The sequence below is a fragment of the Nerophis ophidion genome, linkage group LG01, assembly GCF_033978795.1.
Source record: "Nerophis ophidion isolate RoL-2023_Sa linkage group LG01, RoL_Noph_v1.0, whole genome shotgun sequence".
NCBI lineage: Eukaryota > Metazoa > Chordata > Actinopteri > Syngnathiformes > Syngnathidae > Nerophis > Nerophis ophidion.
In genome coordinates, this window is record NC_084611.1 from 71,523,012 (window position 1) to 71,541,769 (window position 18,758).

General features: G+C 34.2%; 1 protein-coding gene across 1 annotated transcript; it reads right to left on the reverse strand.

The window, feature by feature from the left end:
• Positions 1 to 440: 440 nt before the first annotated feature.
• dand5 (DAN domain family, member 5) lies at positions 441 to 17,407 on the reverse strand. The gene is made up of 2 exons (XM_061913772.1): positions 16,922 to 17,407; positions 441 to 3,328 (listed from the first exon to the last, which is right to left on the reverse strand). The coding sequence occupies exons 1-2, from the start codon at positions 17,405 to 17,407 to the stop codon at positions 3,053 to 3,055; spliced, it is 762 nt and encodes a 253-aa protein (XP_061769756.1). The 3' UTR covers positions 441 to 3,052.
• Positions 17,408 to 18,758: the final 1,351 nt, after the last annotated feature.

Below are 18,758 nucleotides of genomic sequence, written 5' to 3' on the forward strand. Positions count from 1 at the left end.
ACAGAACTGTTTCATGAGGGCTTCCCTCATACCATGGTTTATATAGGGCACAGAGTGGGTAGGTACAGGCAGGCATAGGGGAGTGGTGATTGGCTCATGTGTTACCTAGGAGGTGTTTCCGTTTGTGACGGCATGCTGATATACTTTCACTGCGCTTGTTGAGGGATGACAGGTCTGGGTGATATATAATAAACATAATACATTCTTGCATCCAGCACACCTTACAACAGTGGTAATAAAAGATGCAACCTATGCTTAAAAGAGAAACTGTTTGTTATATATCACCCAGAACTGTCATCCCTCAACAAGCGCAGTGAAATTATATCAACATGCCGTCACAGACGAAAACACCTCCTAGGTAGCACATGAGCCAACCACCACGCCCTACGCCTGCCTGTACCTACCCACTCTGTGCCCTATACAAACCATGGTATGTGAATGCTTCGAATAAAATCTTCTTACGATTAAGGAAACCCCTCATGAAACAGTTCTGTAGAGATGAAGTAGTCTTGTGATTTTCACACACATACACACACACATATATATATATATATATATATATGGTCAAGGTTTTTGTGGTTTATCCGTTATACAGTGCTCAATACCGGGGTAGAGCAAAATATACGTTAGGTCAGGAAAAAACACAGAGGTTGTATCATCCCTACAAGCCTGTTTCGCATCCCTACAAGCCTTAAAATCCACTGACGAGTAGGGAAACCTGCGAAACAGGCTTGTCGGGATGATACAGCCCCTGTGTTTATTCCTGACCTAACTTGTATATATATATATATATATATATAGTACAGGCCAAAGGTTTGGACACACCTTCTCATTTCAATGCGTTTTCTTTATTTTCATGACTATTTACATTCTCCATTGTCACTGAAGGCATCAAAACTATGACACCTGTGAAGTGAAAAACATTTCAGGTGACTACCTCTTGAAGCTCATGGAGAGAATGCCAAGAGTGTGCAAAGCAGTAATCAGAGCATAGGGTGGCTAGTTTGAAGAAACGAGGATATAAAACAAGTTTTCAGTTATTTAATCTTTTTTTCTGAAGTATATAACTTCACATGTTTTCATTCATAGGTTTGATGCCTTCAGTGATAATCTACAATGAAAATAGTCATGAAAATAAAGAAACCACATTGGATGAGGAGAAAGTGTGTCCAAACTTTTGGCCCATACTGTATTTTAAAGACAAAAGAAAACATGTGTTATAAATTAAATATTGAATAATTACAGATACCATGCCAAAGAGCAAGATTACCCGTATAGGATGAGCAAATCAACTGCTCCTTTTCTCCTCCTCGCGTTGTTAACTTCCTCTGAACTCAGTGTAAACAAACATGGCCTTGATTGTTCGGGACTTCTTCACTTTTTCAGACAGAGACGTTTATTCTACAAATAATTTCCGCGAGGACAAAAAAAACCCATTATGCTTCAAACGTTGATTGGGCCACTTAATAAATGAAAAGAACATAACATGACATAACCCATCAAACGTTACCAGCCATATAAAACGACAGCATCCTTTTGAAAGCCTAGGAAGAACTAGGTATATAATAAGAATAGCTTCAATGAGGCGAGATTAACCATATTGTGCTGCAGGTGTGTCAGGGTGAGCAAATCAAGTGCTCCCTTTCTCCTTATTGTGTTGTAAACGTAGGCCTGAGCTCAGTGTAAACAAACATGGCGTTGAGCTTTTGGAACTTCTTTACTGTACTGTTTCAGAAGAAGATATTTTGGTGTTGTTTGCACTGAATGTTCCACATATATATTCCGCAAGGAAGAAAAAAAACATTGCGCTTTAACACATCAAACCTTATCAGCCAGACTGTGTATTTTTGAAGGCCTAAAGATGCCTGGTACAAAAACAAACCGGTCCTAAAGCCAGCCACATAGAAAGGTGTGCACAGACTACAATACAACTGACTATTAAAAAAAATAGCTCCAATAAGGCGAGTGTTGGATGAGCAAATCAAGCGCTTCTTTTCTCCTACTTGTGTCATAAACTTACCCGAGCTCAGTGTAAACAAACATAACGTCGATCGTTTTTGAACTTCTTTATGTTTCAGAGGAAGATATTTCGCCTGCTAGTGTTCTACAAATACATCGGCGAGGAGGAAAAATAACGTCGCGCGTCAACACATCAATGAAAGGACAGTGTTTTGAAAGTGTAGGAAGACGCTTGCCGCAAAAGAATTAAAATGTACTTAAAAAAAAAATTATAATAAAAACAAGTTAATTGGTTATTGGTATCATTTTTGAGAAGCCGTAAGTTATCTGTATCGTTATTGGCTGGAAAACTATTTTTTTTTATTGCTCATTGGTATCGATTTTGACACGCCGGAAGTGATCTGTATCGTTATTGGCTTGAAAACATTTTTTTTTATTGCTCATTGGTATCGATTTTGAGAAGCCGGAAGTTATCTGTATTGGTATTGGCTTGATTTTTTTAATTTTTTTTTTGCTCAATTTTATCAGTTTTTGTTTTTTTAATGATGTTAGATTGGACACCCCTGCTATATGTGGTTGTTGAGGGCCACAACCACTACAGTAGGGAAGGGATTCATATGGCCCCATTGCTGGGTGGATTTCGCGTTACAGGAAGAGGGGTGGGATTATTAATTTTTGCCATGCAGTCTGCTGAAATGATGGAAAGCGGCACTCTACATAGCAACTGACGCTGCGGTCAAAGTAGGAATTGCCACAAAACACATTTTAAGATATTCAACAGTTTACTGTCATCTGACGGCAAAAGTGGATAGTGCACCCCCCCAATTTGTCACGTTTCATGTGTCAAGTAAACTGCAATGAAAGGGGCCATATGAATCCCCTTCCTACTGTATTGACCAAAAAGGCTCTCAATGTTTGTTATTTCAATAACTATTCCCATTTGGAGCCATTGATTAAGCAACTTATCGAATCAAACCCCGGTAATGCATGACACAAATAGGTGTATCCATATAATGGACATGACATCACGATGAGAATGAGGATAAATACTACCGTCTCAATTCTCATACGACAAAGACAACAACAAAAGCGGTTACATGTGTGGCAAAGCAGCAGTCTCCTCACGGCCCGTCTCACACTTGCACTCGTCCACCAGCATCACCCGCCTCTCTCGGACCTCCCCGCCACACTGCAGGGGGATGGTCACAGTGTGAGCCTTGGACGGGGCGCATCGGGAGCAGGGCGTCCGCTGGTGGGAGCCCCTTCCGGCCAGGTCCGTCGTCTCCGAGGGGACGAAGAGGGAGCTGCACTGGCCGAAACACAGCTTGTTGTGCACGGTCACGCTGGGGCAACCCTCGGCTGTCACACGCTGGGGGGGAGGACAGTCCTTGTTTGAACACAGTTTGATGCACATAGAATACATGAAATAGCACTATTGGAAGAATAAACATCAAGTACATCATAGTATAACAGGTGGTGTGTGAAATTATAAAGTTTAAAAAAATTTGATTAATCACCCATAAAATTTGGATTGATCATGATTAATCAGAGGTTATTCTCGCTAGCATAATCAAAAATGAGTAATAAAATAACCCAATATTTGATCAGAAATGCAATTTTACTGTCACAAAATGTCATACAGGAACGTTTTTAAAGTGTGTACTTGAATGCACCACGTTTATTTGCTCCAAACTTGGTAACAGTCCTCTTCAGGGTTACTTGGAAGTGGAATATATCCGATAATTTTTTGGGATTAGGGAGATCATTAATCACACAAGTTAACTCGTTATCATATATATATATGTATATATATATATATATATATATATATATATATATGATAACGAGTTAACTTGTATATACATATATATATATATATATATATATAGATATATATATATATATATATATGTATATATATATATATATATATATATATATATATATATATACATATATATATATATATATATCTATATATATATATATATATATATATATATATATATATATATATATATATATATATATATATATATATACACATACATACGTGTATATATATACATATGTATATACCAGAGGTGTGGACTCGAGTCACATGACTTGGACTCGAGTCAGACTCGAGTCATGAATTTGATGACTTTAGACTCGACTTGACAAAATGTAAAAAGACTTGCAACTCGACTTAGACTTTAACATCAATGACTTGGGACTCGACTTGGACTTGAGCCTTTTGAATTGACATGACTTGCAACTTTCCCCAAAACCCAACGATTAAAAAGTTATTCAGGAGCGCTCCGTATCTTCCATTGTGTACGCGTGTTTGTCAACATGTGTGCGATGACAGCCTGTGAGCTACCTGTCAGTACAACAGCCAATCAATTTACATCCACGTTATTTTCGTCACACAGCATTCATCCAATCAAATTGCAGAAAAACCAAGCAGAACTGCTCTCAAACAACAGAAGAATAAGTAAGGAAAATTATGCCATAAAGTGTTTCGTTCGGGTATTAAAACTACGACTTGGTCAACAAAACAGGAATTGCCGTATGCAAAACATGCGGTTGGAAGATTACAGACGGAGACGCAACAACTTCCAACTTCGTTCGACATTTGAAGTTGCACAAAGAAGGGTACGTTTTGAATGTAAGATAACGTTTATTGGCTGAGTAACGTAACTTTTATTTGTTGTGTAGTTAAATCAGTGAGGCTGTAAACTCACTGCTAACGTTATAACCATAGACATCTTATAAGTAGACGCAGCATCGAGCGCTACTGCCTGTTGCCGCAGACGTGACGCGCGGTCGCCATCTTGGAATGGTGTTTCGCTCCACTCAGGGCAATTCCTTTGGCAAGAGCAATAAACTGTCAGCACATTTAATTAATATCACCTCACTGAATACCACTGATACTCACGCGCTTTTTTGTCATACGTGTAACTATGATAAAGGACACATGTCTTGGTGTGTTCATAATTTGCTTAACAGTAATAAAATATTCTTATGTGCTATAAGTGACCAGACGTCTGAGATCAAAACTGGGAATATAATCCCAGAGAAGGGGGGGAAAAACAGTCAGCTATTTTTAAGTTAAAGAAACAATATGATTAGGTTATATATACATGCGTATATCCTACATAAACAATGTATGAATACATTAGATATCTATATATCTTACGGACCTATAGACCAGTGGTTCTCAAATGGGGGTACTTGAAGGTATGCAAGGAGTACATGATATTTTTTTTAAATATTCTAAAAATAGCAACAATTCAAAATCCTTTATAAATATATTTACTGAATAATACTTCAACAAAATATGAATGTAAGTTCATAAACTGTGAAAAGAAATGCAACAATGCAACAATATTCAGTGTTGACAGCTAGATTTTTTGTAAACATGTCCCATAAATATTGATGTTAAAGTTTTTTTTTGTAAAGAAATGTTTAGAATGAAGTTCATGAATCCAGATGGATCTCTATTACAATCCCCAAAGAGGGCACTTTGAATTGATTACTTTTATGTGTAGAAATCTTTATTTAAAATTGAATCACTTGTTTATTTTTCAACAAGTTTTTAGTTATTTTTACATCTTTTTTTTTTCAAATAGTTCAAGAAAGACCACTACAAATGAGCAATATTTTGCACTGTTATACAATCTAATAAATCAGAAACTGATGACATAGTGCTGTATTTTACTCCTTTATCTTTTTTGTCAACCAAAATGCTTTGCTCTCATTAGAGGGTACTTGAATTAAAAAATGTTCACAGGGGGTACATCACTGAAAAAAGGTTGAGAACCACTGTTATAGACTTATACTCTGTTGCTGCAACAGCAGATAGTTTATTCTGTCTTGACACTTTGTATTGATATTTTCTATTACATTCTTTCCTTAAATGATCATGTTTACAGTGATTGTTTTGTATGTATTTTTCATGTATGTTGCTTTGGATAAAAGTGTCTGCCAAATACTTAAACATATATAAACACCTGAAAGTCTTTATTTCAGCTAAAACCACCAATCTGTTTCACTGGATTCAGAATAAAACCAAATTCTGTCTTACCCAACAAAGTTAGTATTTGAATATTGTTACTTGAAGACTTATCTGTGTTTACAATAAAATGAGAATGCATCATAATCAGTGGCGGCTGGTGAATTTTGTTTTAGGTGGGCCTGAAAGTTTGTAAACCACATACCTGCAGGGGGGTCATCCTCCCCCAGAAGATTTCTTTGTGATTTTCACATACAAATATTGTAGTTCTTTGCTCCTGCTTAACTCTGTGGTTATATTCTTTTCACAAAATACAACCAATAGTATGTTAATGTTAAATCTTACTTGTGAAAAGTAATCCCCCAATTCCTATTTTCAACAGTCCGCTCATTTGAGCAGGAAAACGCTGAATACCAGCCCAGCATCTTTGTTTTCTACCTGTCAACTGTCAGTTTAGGCTGCTCGCTGGCTCCTCATCACCACTTCAAGATGGCGGCCAAATTGCTTGCGTCACAGCAGCCAATTCTGCGTCTACTTATAAGATGTCTATGGTTATAACGTCATTGCAAACACGCCAATCTGTTGTGTCCACTGCAGTTTGCTACCTTATTCATACTTTTTGTCAAGTGATTTTTTTTAAGCAGGGTTGCAAGAGGTACCTACACATAACGTTACGTTCGTGAATGTATCACAAACAGTAACGTAAATGTGTTTATACTGTAAAGGAATGAGATAATGTTTAGAATAACTGGTCAATAGCGCTATTATGAAGTGCAGTGTAAGCACTGTTTTTTTTTAATAATAAATGCATACAGCGTTTTAAAAGCATACACAATCTGTGTACATATATTAGTCTGTGGTTAAAAAGACTTGAAATGACTCAAAACTCAAAATGCAGGACTTGGGACTTGACTTGAGACTTGAGGGCAAAGACTTGAGACTTACTTGTGACTTGCAAAACAATGACTTGGTCCCACCTCTGGTACATACACACATATATGTGTGTATATATGTATATATATATATATATATATATATATATATATATATATATATATATATATACACACACATATATATATAATATATATATATATGTATATATATATATATATATATATACACACACATATATATATAATATATATATATATATATATATATATATATATATATACACATATACACGTATATTTGTATGTACATACATATACACATATATATACATTTTATACACACACATATATACACATATATGTATATATACGTACATACATATACATGCACACATATATATATACACATATATATTTACATAAATATACAGTATGTATATATACATATATATGTACATATATGTACATATACATATATGTATATATACGTACATACATATACATACACACATATATATATATATATATATATATATATATATATGTGAATGTGTGTGTGAATGGGTGAATGTGGAAGTAGTGTCAAGGCGCTTTGAGTACCTTGACGGTAGAAAAGCGCTATACAAGTACAACCCATTTAATTAATTAATTTATATATATATATATATATATATATATATATATATATATATATATATACAGACACATATACACGTATATTCGTATGTACATACATATACACATATATATATACATTTATACACACACATATATACACATATATATACATATATGTATATATACGTACATACATATACATACACACACATATATATATGTATATATATATATATATATATATATATATATATATATATATATATATATATATATATATATATATATATATATATATGTGAATGTGTGTGTGAATGGGTGAATGTGGAAGTAGTGTCAAGGCGCTTTGAGTACCTTGACGGTAGAAAAGCGCTATACAAGTACAACCCATTTAATTAATTAACTTATATATATATATATATATATATATATATATATCTATATATATATATATATATATATATATATATACACACATATACACGTATATTCGTATGTACATACATATACACATATATATACATTTATACACACACATATATACACATATATATACATATATGTATATATACGTACATACATATACATACACACATATATATATACACACATATATATTTACATAAATATACAGTATGTATATATACATATATATGTACACACACATATATATATATATATATATATATATATATATATATATATATATATATATATATATATATATATGTGAATGTGTGTGTGAATGGGTGAATGTGGAAGTAGTGTCAAGGCGCTTTGAGTACCTTGAAGGTAGAAAAGCGCTATACAAGTACAACCCATTTAATTAATTAATATATATATATATATATATATATATATATATATATATATATAATATACATATATACATTTATATATATATATATATATATATATATATATATATATATATATATGTATATATATATAATATATATATATATATATATATATATATATATATATATATATATATATATATATATATACATATATACATATATATAATTTTTGCATTTTTGGGAGAATCAATGTTTTAATTTAAAATATTAAACAACTAATATTGACATCATTAATATTAATATTATTATTATTATAAATATTTTTGGTGTTACATTTTTTTCTGTGTAATAAGTTTTGTATTTGTATGTCTTCTCAATTGCTTTGTACATTTCTATCACAGATATCATAAAACTGGGATTGGGTTTGACTTGGTGTTGCTCCATTTTCTTTTAGAGTGATTAATATTCTGTGAATTTTGAAAATACGTTTTTTTTTTTCAGGCCAATACCTTGATTATAATTCGTACCTCAGCAGCCAAGAGTAGTTTTTGTAAAGTGGTTTTAAAGGGGTTAATTATAATTTATATAGCAAATATTATATCACGTGTTAAATCAATAATTGATTTTGAATCGAATCGTCAACCCAAGAATCGGAATCCAATTGAATCGTGAGGTGCACATCCATCCATCCAATATCTACCGCTTGTCCCTTTTGGGGTCCCGGATGGTTCTGGAGCCTATCTCAGCTGCATTCGGGTGGAAAGCGATGTACACCCTGGACAAGTCGCCACCTTCATGAGGTGCACAAAGATTCCCAACTCTCGTTAATACTACATATACTTTATTAATTTATTTAGACTATTCTAGCACCAAATATTCAGCTCATTAAAAATATTCAGGCTATTTCTTTTTGACATTCAAAAATCACCAGTTGTCCTTCAATCTTAAATTTAAAAAGACCCATTAAAATGAACGATGGTTGGTGCATCTCTCCACACATTCCAACTAGTCCTGCATCATAACATCAAATTCCACATTTTCCATAACACAAATTCACAACTGAGCTTAAAAAAAATAATTACAAAAAATAACATTCCATTTAAAAAATTCCAACAACAAATATTCAATGTATTCTGAACATTAAGTCTATCTATTATCAATCAGGAATTGAAGTTTCATGAGCCTTCCGGCAAAACTCCCAATGAAATAAATGATTTGTTGTTTTTTTTTCACATTTTTATACTTTTTCAAAGTATTCCAGCATCAAAACATCCTGGCTGACAACTTTCCATATCTCAAAAATTCAAACCATTCCAGCATTAAAGTGTTTCACTTATTCAATAAAAACCACGATATCCAGTTTTGAAATTTCAAATATTCCTGTTTTTTCTGGAATCCCAAAGATAACAGCCCAGGAAGTACCATTGAAATGAATGTCACTTTTATATTTAATAATAACAATACCAAGTAAGAATAAGAAAACTATTAAGAATACATTTTTTAATTAATAAAAAATAAAAATAAAAAAGAAGAAGAAACCAATTCATCAGTATGTCATGTATTGTTTGTATGACCTAGACTTAGACAAACTTTATTGATTGACAAGGCAAAATTGTTCCACACAGTAGCTCAGTTACAAAGGTTGGAAAGGGTAAGGCTGGAAAGGATAATGCAGGTATTAAGTAGACTAAAAATGTACCACAGTAGCTATAGGGGGTGTGGGGTACTAGGATGACAGGGGATGCAAAACAATAACAGTGCAATACATTTTCATAACATGGTCACTACTGCCTACTTTGTCTTGTTATATTCTTATTTTACTGTTATATTTTTATTCCCATTGTTGCTTTTTAGTTTTTATTCTCATTGTAATATTTCTCTTTTTTGTTTCCATTTAAACCCCCATTATTTACTTTTTACTTTTATTTAAATTGATCTCAACTCTGTACACTGCTGCTGGAATTTTAATTCTCCTGAAGGAACTCTCCTGAAGGAATCAATAAAGTACTATCTATCTATCTATCCATCCATCTATCTATCTATCTATCTATCTATCTATCTATCTATCTATCTATATAAAATAAAACATACATGTAATAGTTACGGGCTTCACCGTGGCAGAGGGGTTAGTGCGTCTGCCTCACAATACGAAGCTCCTGCAGTCCTGGGTTCAAATCCAGGCTCGGGATCTTTCTGTGTGGAGTTTGCATGTTCTCCCCGTGAATGCGTGGGTTCCCTCCGGGTACTCCGGCTTCCTCCCACTTCCAAAGACATGCACCTGGGGATAAGTTGATTGGCAACACTAAATTGGCCCCAGTGTGTGAATGTGAGTGTGAATGTTGTCTGTCTATCTGTGTTGGCCCTGCGATGAGGTGGCGACTTGTCCAGGGTGTACCCCGCCTTCCGCCCGATTGTAGCTGAGATAGGCGCCAGCGCCCCCCGCGACCCCGAAAGGGAATAATCGGTAGAAAATGGATGGATGGATGTAATATTTACATATTATATATACAGTTGTAGCTGAGATAGGCGCCAGCGCCCCCCGTGACCCCGAAAGGGAATAAGCGGTAGAAAATGGATGGATGGATATACAGTACATAATATATACTGATATGTTATATTATTATATTTTTCTATAATATATACAATATATAACAAATTACCCAATTACCATGTACAATAAAACAGTATATGTAACAGCTGCAGCAAAAACAAAAAGGGACTCTAAGGACTGTATAAAACCATAAAAACATTTTTGCTTTAAAACATTCCGGCGGACAATTTTCCATATCCATAAATTTACCACTTTTCCAAACTTCTAAGTTTTCCATAACACAAATTAAATTTGAGTTTTGAAGTTTTTACAACTTCTGCATCTCTCAACCATTAAAACCAAGCCAACAACAAAAGATTCAACTCAATGAAAACATTATGTTCTCTACATTCCAAAAAAATGTGTGTTTTTCAGAATTTTGTGGTCCAAAAATTGTCATTGAAATAAACATTTCCACATTTCTCAAACATTCCTGCATTAAAACATCAAGGATGACAATTTTCCAAAGCCATAAAATGACCACTCTTCCTGAAATTGTACATTTTCCATTACACAAATTCCCTCAGAGATTAAAAATTCTTACCACTTCTACAGGTAGAAAAGCGCTATACAAATACAACCCATTTATCATTTATTTATTTATTTACATTTCTCAAAACATTCAAACAACAAAACATTTAGCCGACAATTTGCAAAACCAAAAAATTCCTAAATGTTCCCGTAATTCCACATTTTACTCGCTCTGCTTTTAGCATTCATGTTCACAGAAATCTCCCCTAGTTACTCGAGCTGTCAAAAACAATGAGTTAACTCGTGCGATTAATCACAAAAAAGTTTCGTATTAATCATGTAAATACAAAGATTAACCACACAATTTATTTTTTGACAAAATTTAGATAAAATAATTATAGTGCATTCCAGTAACCCATTTCAAAGATCTCTTTGTATGACATTCTGACAATAACATTGCATTTGTTTGCAAATATTGGATTCATTATGGGTGCACAAGAAACACATTGTGATTGTTATTCATCCCAATTCCAAATTGATACATAATTTGCAAAAATTGATTGGGAAAAAAATTTAAACATTTTTTTTTTTTAATAAGTCCACTTTTAAAAAGACGTTCCGTTATAATTATTACACCAAATAATACATTGCGGGAATTGGTTTAAATCGCGTGTTTACTCTGAATCAAATCATTACCCAGCAGGCACAAGACATTGATACAATGTTGATTATCCATACGTGTCCTATAAAACTGACTTTGAAAGAACATTGCATAATAGTTGTATTGGGAAATTGAGACAATGTTGATGTCCAACGTTGGATCCATGTTGTTTGTCGGGGAATGACCGAATTACAGTGGTTAAAGCAACGTCACAACCTGACATTGAATAAACATCGTCAAAAAGCATGTTGTTTTAACGTTGCATTTGTGCTGTAAAATATTGGTTGGCAAACGACCAAAGACCAATGGTCAAATCAATGTCATAACCCAACGTTGATTAAACATTGTCAAAAAGCATGTTGTTTCAATGTTGTATTTTTGTTGTAGAATATTGGTTGGGAAATTACGAAATTTCAATGGTCAAATCAAGGTTGCAGCCTGACATTGATTAAACGTTGTCAAAAAGTTAAGTTTGGCAAAGTACCAATGATTGTCACACACACTAGGTGTGGCGAATTTATTCTCTGCATTTGACCCATAACCCTTGATCATCCCCTGGGAGGTGAGGGGAGCAGTGGGCAGCAGCTTTGCCACGCCCGGGAATCATTTATGGTGATTTAACCCCCAATTCCAACCCTTAATGCTGGGTGCCAAGTAGGGAAGTAATGGGTCCCATTTTCATAGTCTTTGGTATGGCTCAGCCGGAATTTGAACTCACGACCTACAGATCTCAGGGCGGACACTAACCACTAGGCTCAAAAACAATGAGTTAACTCATGCGATTAATCACAAATAAGTATTGCACTAATCATGTATATACAAGATTAATCACATTTTCATAAATTCTGAGCCAGTTTTGAGCAAATAATTATAGTGCATTCAAGTAACCCATTGCAAAGATCTATTTCTATGACATTCTGACAATAAAATTGCATTTTTTGCAAATATTGGATTCATTAGGGGTGCATTCATTTTTCATTTAATTATTAATCATCCCAATTCTTAATTGCTTCATAATTTTTCCCCAAAAATTCCGAAAAAAAATTTAAAACTTTTTTTTTAATAAGTCAATTTTTAAAAAGACGTTTCATTATCATTGTTATACCAGATAATACATTGTGGAAATCGGTTTCAATGGTCAAAACAACGTTGCAATATGACATTAAATAAACATTGTCAAAAAGCATGTTGTTTCTACGTTGTGGTTGTGTTGTAGAATATTGTTTGGGAAATGACCAAAAATCAATGGTCAAGTTAACGTCAGAACCCAACATTGATTAAACATTGTCAAAAAGCATGCTGTTCCAACGTTGTATTTGTGTTATAGAATATTGGTTGGGAAATGACCAAATTTCAATGGTCAAATCCACGTTGCAGCCTGACATTGATTAAACGTCGTCAAAAAGCATGTTGTTTCAATGTTGTATTTGTGTTGCTCAAAAACAATGAGTTAACCCTAATTAATCACCATTCCAGATCACATTTAGATAACATTTTTAGCAAGCTTTGAGCAAATAATTGTAGTGCATTCAAGTAACCCATTTCAAAGATCTCTTTCTGCGACATTCTGACAATAAAATTGCATTTGTTTGCAAATATTGGATTCATTATGGGTGCACACATTTTTTTATTTAATTCTTTCATATCCCAATTCTAAATTGATTCATATTTTTCCCCCAAAATTTGGAAAAAAAATTTAAACATTTTTTTAATAAGTAAATTTTTAAAAAGACGTTTCATTATCATTATTAAACCAAATAATACATTGTGGTAATCGGTTTAAATCGGGTGTCTGAATCGAATATTTTTCCCCCCAAAATTCGGAAAAATAATCAAAAACATTTCTTTTAATAAGTAAATTTTTAATAAGTCAATTTTTAAACAGACGTTTCATCATCATTATTAAACCAAATAATACATTCCGGGAATCGGTTTAAATCTGGTGTCCACTCTGAATCGAATCGTTACTCAGCGGGCACAAGACAAGATATTGGTTGGAAAACGACCAAAAATCAATGGTCAGATCAACGTCAGAACCCAACATTGATGAAACGGTGTCAAAAAGCATGGTGTTTCAACGTTGTATTTGTGTTGTAGAATATTGGTTGGGGAACCATCAAAAATCAATGGTCGAATCATCAGCAGAACCCAACATTGATTAAACGTCATCCAAATGTACGTTGTTTCAACGTTAGGTTTGAGTTGCTCAACATCAGGACCCAATTCAACAAGTTCTCAACGTTGTTTCATTGTCTTGTGTCTGCTGGCTCAAAGAATCACACCCCTATTAACCATAATTCCTCCAAATTCAGAAGTGCAATGATAAGACATAAAATAGCTAAAATAGCAGCACTTACCAGTGAGCTGCCTCTATGTTTAAATGTTATTTATTTACTAGCAAGCTGGTCTCACTTTGTTCAACATTTTTAATTCTAAGAGAGACAAAACTCAAATAGAATTTGAAAATCCAAGAAAATATTTTAAGACTTGGTCTTCACTTGTTTAAATAAAATCATGTATTGTTTTACTTTGCTTCTTATAACTTTCAGAAAGACAATTCTAGAGAAAAAATACAACCTGAAAAATGATTTTAGGATTTTTAAACACATATACCTTTTTACCTTTTAAATTCCTTCCTCTTCTTTCCTGATAAATTAAATCAATGTTCAAGTATTTTTTATTTATTATTATTGTAAATAATAATGAATTATTTTAATTCTTCATTTTAGCTTCTGTTTTTTCGACAAAGAATGTTTGTGAAATATTTCTTCAAACTTATTATGATTAAAATTTAAAAATAATTATTCTGGCAAATCTAGAAAATCTGTAAATCAAATTTAAATCTTATTTCAAAGTATTTTGAATTTCTCTTAAAATGTTTGTTCTGGAAAATCTAGAAGAAATAATGATTTGTCTTTGTTAGAAATATAGCTTGGTCCAATTTGTTATATATTCTAACAAAATGCGGATTGGATTTTAACCTATTTAAAACATGTCATCAAAATTCTGAAATTAATCTTAATAAGGAAAAATTACCAATGATGTTCGATACATTCTTTTTTTAATTTTTTCTAAAAGATTCAAATTAGCTAGTTGAATTTTGAATTTTAAAGAGTTGAAATTGAAAATAAACTATGTTTCAAAATTAAATTTTCATTTTTTCCGTATTTTCTCCTCTTTTAAACCGTTCAATGGGGCGGCATAGCTCGGTTGGTAGAGTGGCTGTGTCAGCAACTTGAGGGTTGCAAGTTCGATTCCCGCTTCCGCCATCCTAGTCACTGCTGTTGTGTCCTTGGGCAAGACACCTTACCCACCTGCTCCCAGTGCCACCCACACTGGTTTAAATGGAACTTAGATATTGGGTTTAACTATGTAAAAGCGCTTTGAGTCACTAGAGAAAAGTGCTATATAAATATAATTCACTTCAATTAAGTGTTTTTTTCATCATTTATTCTCTACTAAAAACCTTCAGTAAAAGGAAAAAAAATGTACGACGGAATGACAGATAGAAATACCCATTTTTTTTATATGTATATAGATTTATTTATTAAAGGTAAATTGAGCAAATTAGCTATTTCTGGCAATTTATTTAACCTTCCTCTTGTGTTAGCTTTCTGTTACCATCTCTTATGTTAACGGGTCGGTTTTGACCCATGTCTTAAATCAGCTGTAAAATATACTAAAAACAATTATCTATCATCCAATTTGTTTCTCATCTCTTGGTTACCTCGTTAGGCTTCCTTATCCTTGAAAATATTGGTTTTAATATTTTTGGTTTGGGCCATTGGGCCTTTTTTTTGTCGGTATACCCCTCGATTTCAATTTTTGAAAATGGTCAAACGAACCTCAAGAGAATCATATAAATAAAAAAAAGGTTGTTGTGTTACCTAACTATTACTAAGGGGTATTAGAACACATCTCTTAAATAAATGTGTTTTATTTATTTTTTCATTTTAAGAATTTTAACTATAGTAACATCTATGGTGTTACGGGTCAATTTCGACCCATATATATTTACTTCAAGAAAAAGGCTAAAAAGTATTTTTTTCAGCAACAGAAATCCAACATCAAACAAACAACAACCAACAACCAATCAAGCAAATGAAACCAAGAAAAATAGGTTACTAGTTCCAAAACTAATAAAAAAACAAAATCAGAGTGGCAAAAAGTGACACTTTTAGTGTCCGTCTTTTGTTTGTTTTTGTACAGGATAACAAGGTAAAATGAGAATCCACTAAAGCTCACATGATTGGGAGAGGAGCTGGCTATCAGTGTGTTCAGTTTTGGCTCTTATCATTGCTTTATCATCTTATTTTTATAACTGGGTCGAAACCGACCCTAACAACACCAAGGGCATAATTTCTACCAGAGCATTTTATAATTTAGTGAAAAAAATCAAAAAATTTTATTTTGTTGACAAAGAGGTTCCTGACAAAGTCAAAAAGCTTTGATGCAAAAAAATAAATGTATGTGGTGTTTTTATGCATTTAAAAACTAAAACGGGTCGGTGCCGACCCTAACACAAGACGAAGGTTAAGTGCGTATCAAACTGGTAGCCCTTTGCATTAATCAGTACCCAATACGTAGCTCTCGGTTTCAAAAAGGTTGGTGACCCCTGATTTAGACTAAAAACAAGTGAAGGGTTGAAAATGAATAAATTAATCACAACTATCAAACACAAGGGGGACACGTGCTCCTTATAGGGATTTTTTTACGTAATTGTTTTACAATGAGGGTTGTCCAAAGTGCGGCCCTAGGGGCGTTGTCGACCAGCTGCATGTTTTTTATTAGGCCTCGGCATATTGTAAAAATGAATTAATTATTAATGAGACATATTATTTTATATTACGCTCATTTGCTTTTCCACCTGATGTTCAAATATATTGGATTGGTTTCAGCATCTGGATGTTTAAAAAAGCGTCCTACCTGAATGAAAGGAACGACCGTGCACGTCTGTTTGGCGTCCTTCAAGGTGGCTGGCAGAGACACGGCCATCTTGTTTCCCTTCTGGATGGCTCTCTGCCACGTGCGCAGGCCCGGTCTCTTCTTCAGGTCGGCCTCGGCGGGTCTCCCAGCTTGCAGGCGGTGCAGCGCGCTCACGGGGGCCTTGGAGCCCGCACCGGGTCGCCCCTGAGAGAGGAACGCCGGGAAGGGCAGCCTGGAGCCGAGCGAGGGGGCTCTCCTGGAGGCCAGGCCCCTCCTGAAGAGGCCGGACTGCAGCGCGGCGGAACGTGGGTCCAATTCCACCACCCGCACTCGCCCCTGCACCGACTCACCTGGTCCAATGCCAGAGGACTCAAACTCTTTGGAGACCTTGTGGACGCGCTCCAAAGCGTTGTAAGGGAACCCCGCCGCTGCCAGAGTTGACAAAAAGAGGATAACGATGATGATGATGACGAAGAAACGCACCATTTTTGATAATAAACAACACAAATAATATTTTGTACAAAAAAGTTGGGTCTAGAAGCAAAGAAACTAGACTGTCTGGTGGTCCAAGGTCCCAAATGGTGACCTTGCTGTCAGGGCGCTGTCGGCGTGACGCGGCCACGTCTTTTATGCGCACGAGTGCTGCCTCTCACCTGCGCTTTGATGGAAGCAAGGTGTCACAATTCCCACACGACGTCACAGGCGTCACACAAAGCTTCAAAGGGCAGCACGGGGATGTTTGCCAGACTGCAACGGCAACATCAGGAACAATCCAAACAACAAGTATAAACATATCGCAGGAAGAAAGACGCGAGCGAGCGGCCTCCGAGGTCACGCCTGCTGCAGACTTGAAATATTACATGTAAACACCAGAATAGTAGGAGCGTGATGCACAAACTATGAAAACATGGCAGCGAGTCCACATCGGGATTAATCATCCGTCATCAATTAGCAGACAATTATTCTAGTTGTTTGACACTCACTCAATATCACTTAAATAAAGTATTACTAATATATATTACGCATAACAAAAAATATATCATATATAATACGTATAAAAATATAGCTAAAACTAAATATGATCAATGGTGAATAATAAGAACATTTACAGAGCAAAGGAAAAGTTACTAAAACATCTTTAACAGTGGACAAAAAAAGTATTTGATACCTTTCAATATTGTAGTAAATAACAAAATAAAAATACAAATAATTGTTAGTGTAGTGTAATTGATATCATTTTCTATGTATTTTACTAGACACTTACTGCATATATTTTTGGAATGGATAAACACTTCCCCCCCCCCCCCCCCCCCCCCTGTATTTATTTCTTTCTCCCTAGGAGAAAAAGGTGACACACAAACAAGAAATATGCATGATTAATGATATCATTTTTTGTGATTCATCACACGAGATAACTCGTTATTTTATATATATATATATATATATACAAACCCCGTTTCCATATGAGTTGGGAAATTGTGTTAGATGTAAAATATCAACGGAATACAATGATTAGCAAATCCTTTTCAACCCATATTCAGTTGAATGCACAACAAAGACAAAATATTTGATGTTCAAACTCATAAACGTTATTTTTCTTTTGGAAAATAATAATTAACTTAGAATTTCATGGCTGCAACATGTGCCAAAGTAGTTGGGAAAGGGCATGTTCACCACTGTGTTACATCACCTTTTCTTTTAACAACACTCAATAAACGTTTGGGAACTGAGGAAACTAATTGTTGAAGCTTTGAAAATGGAATTTTTTCTCATTCTTGTTTTATGTAGAGCTTCAGTCGTTCAACAGTCCGGGGTCTCCGCTGTCGTATTTTACGCT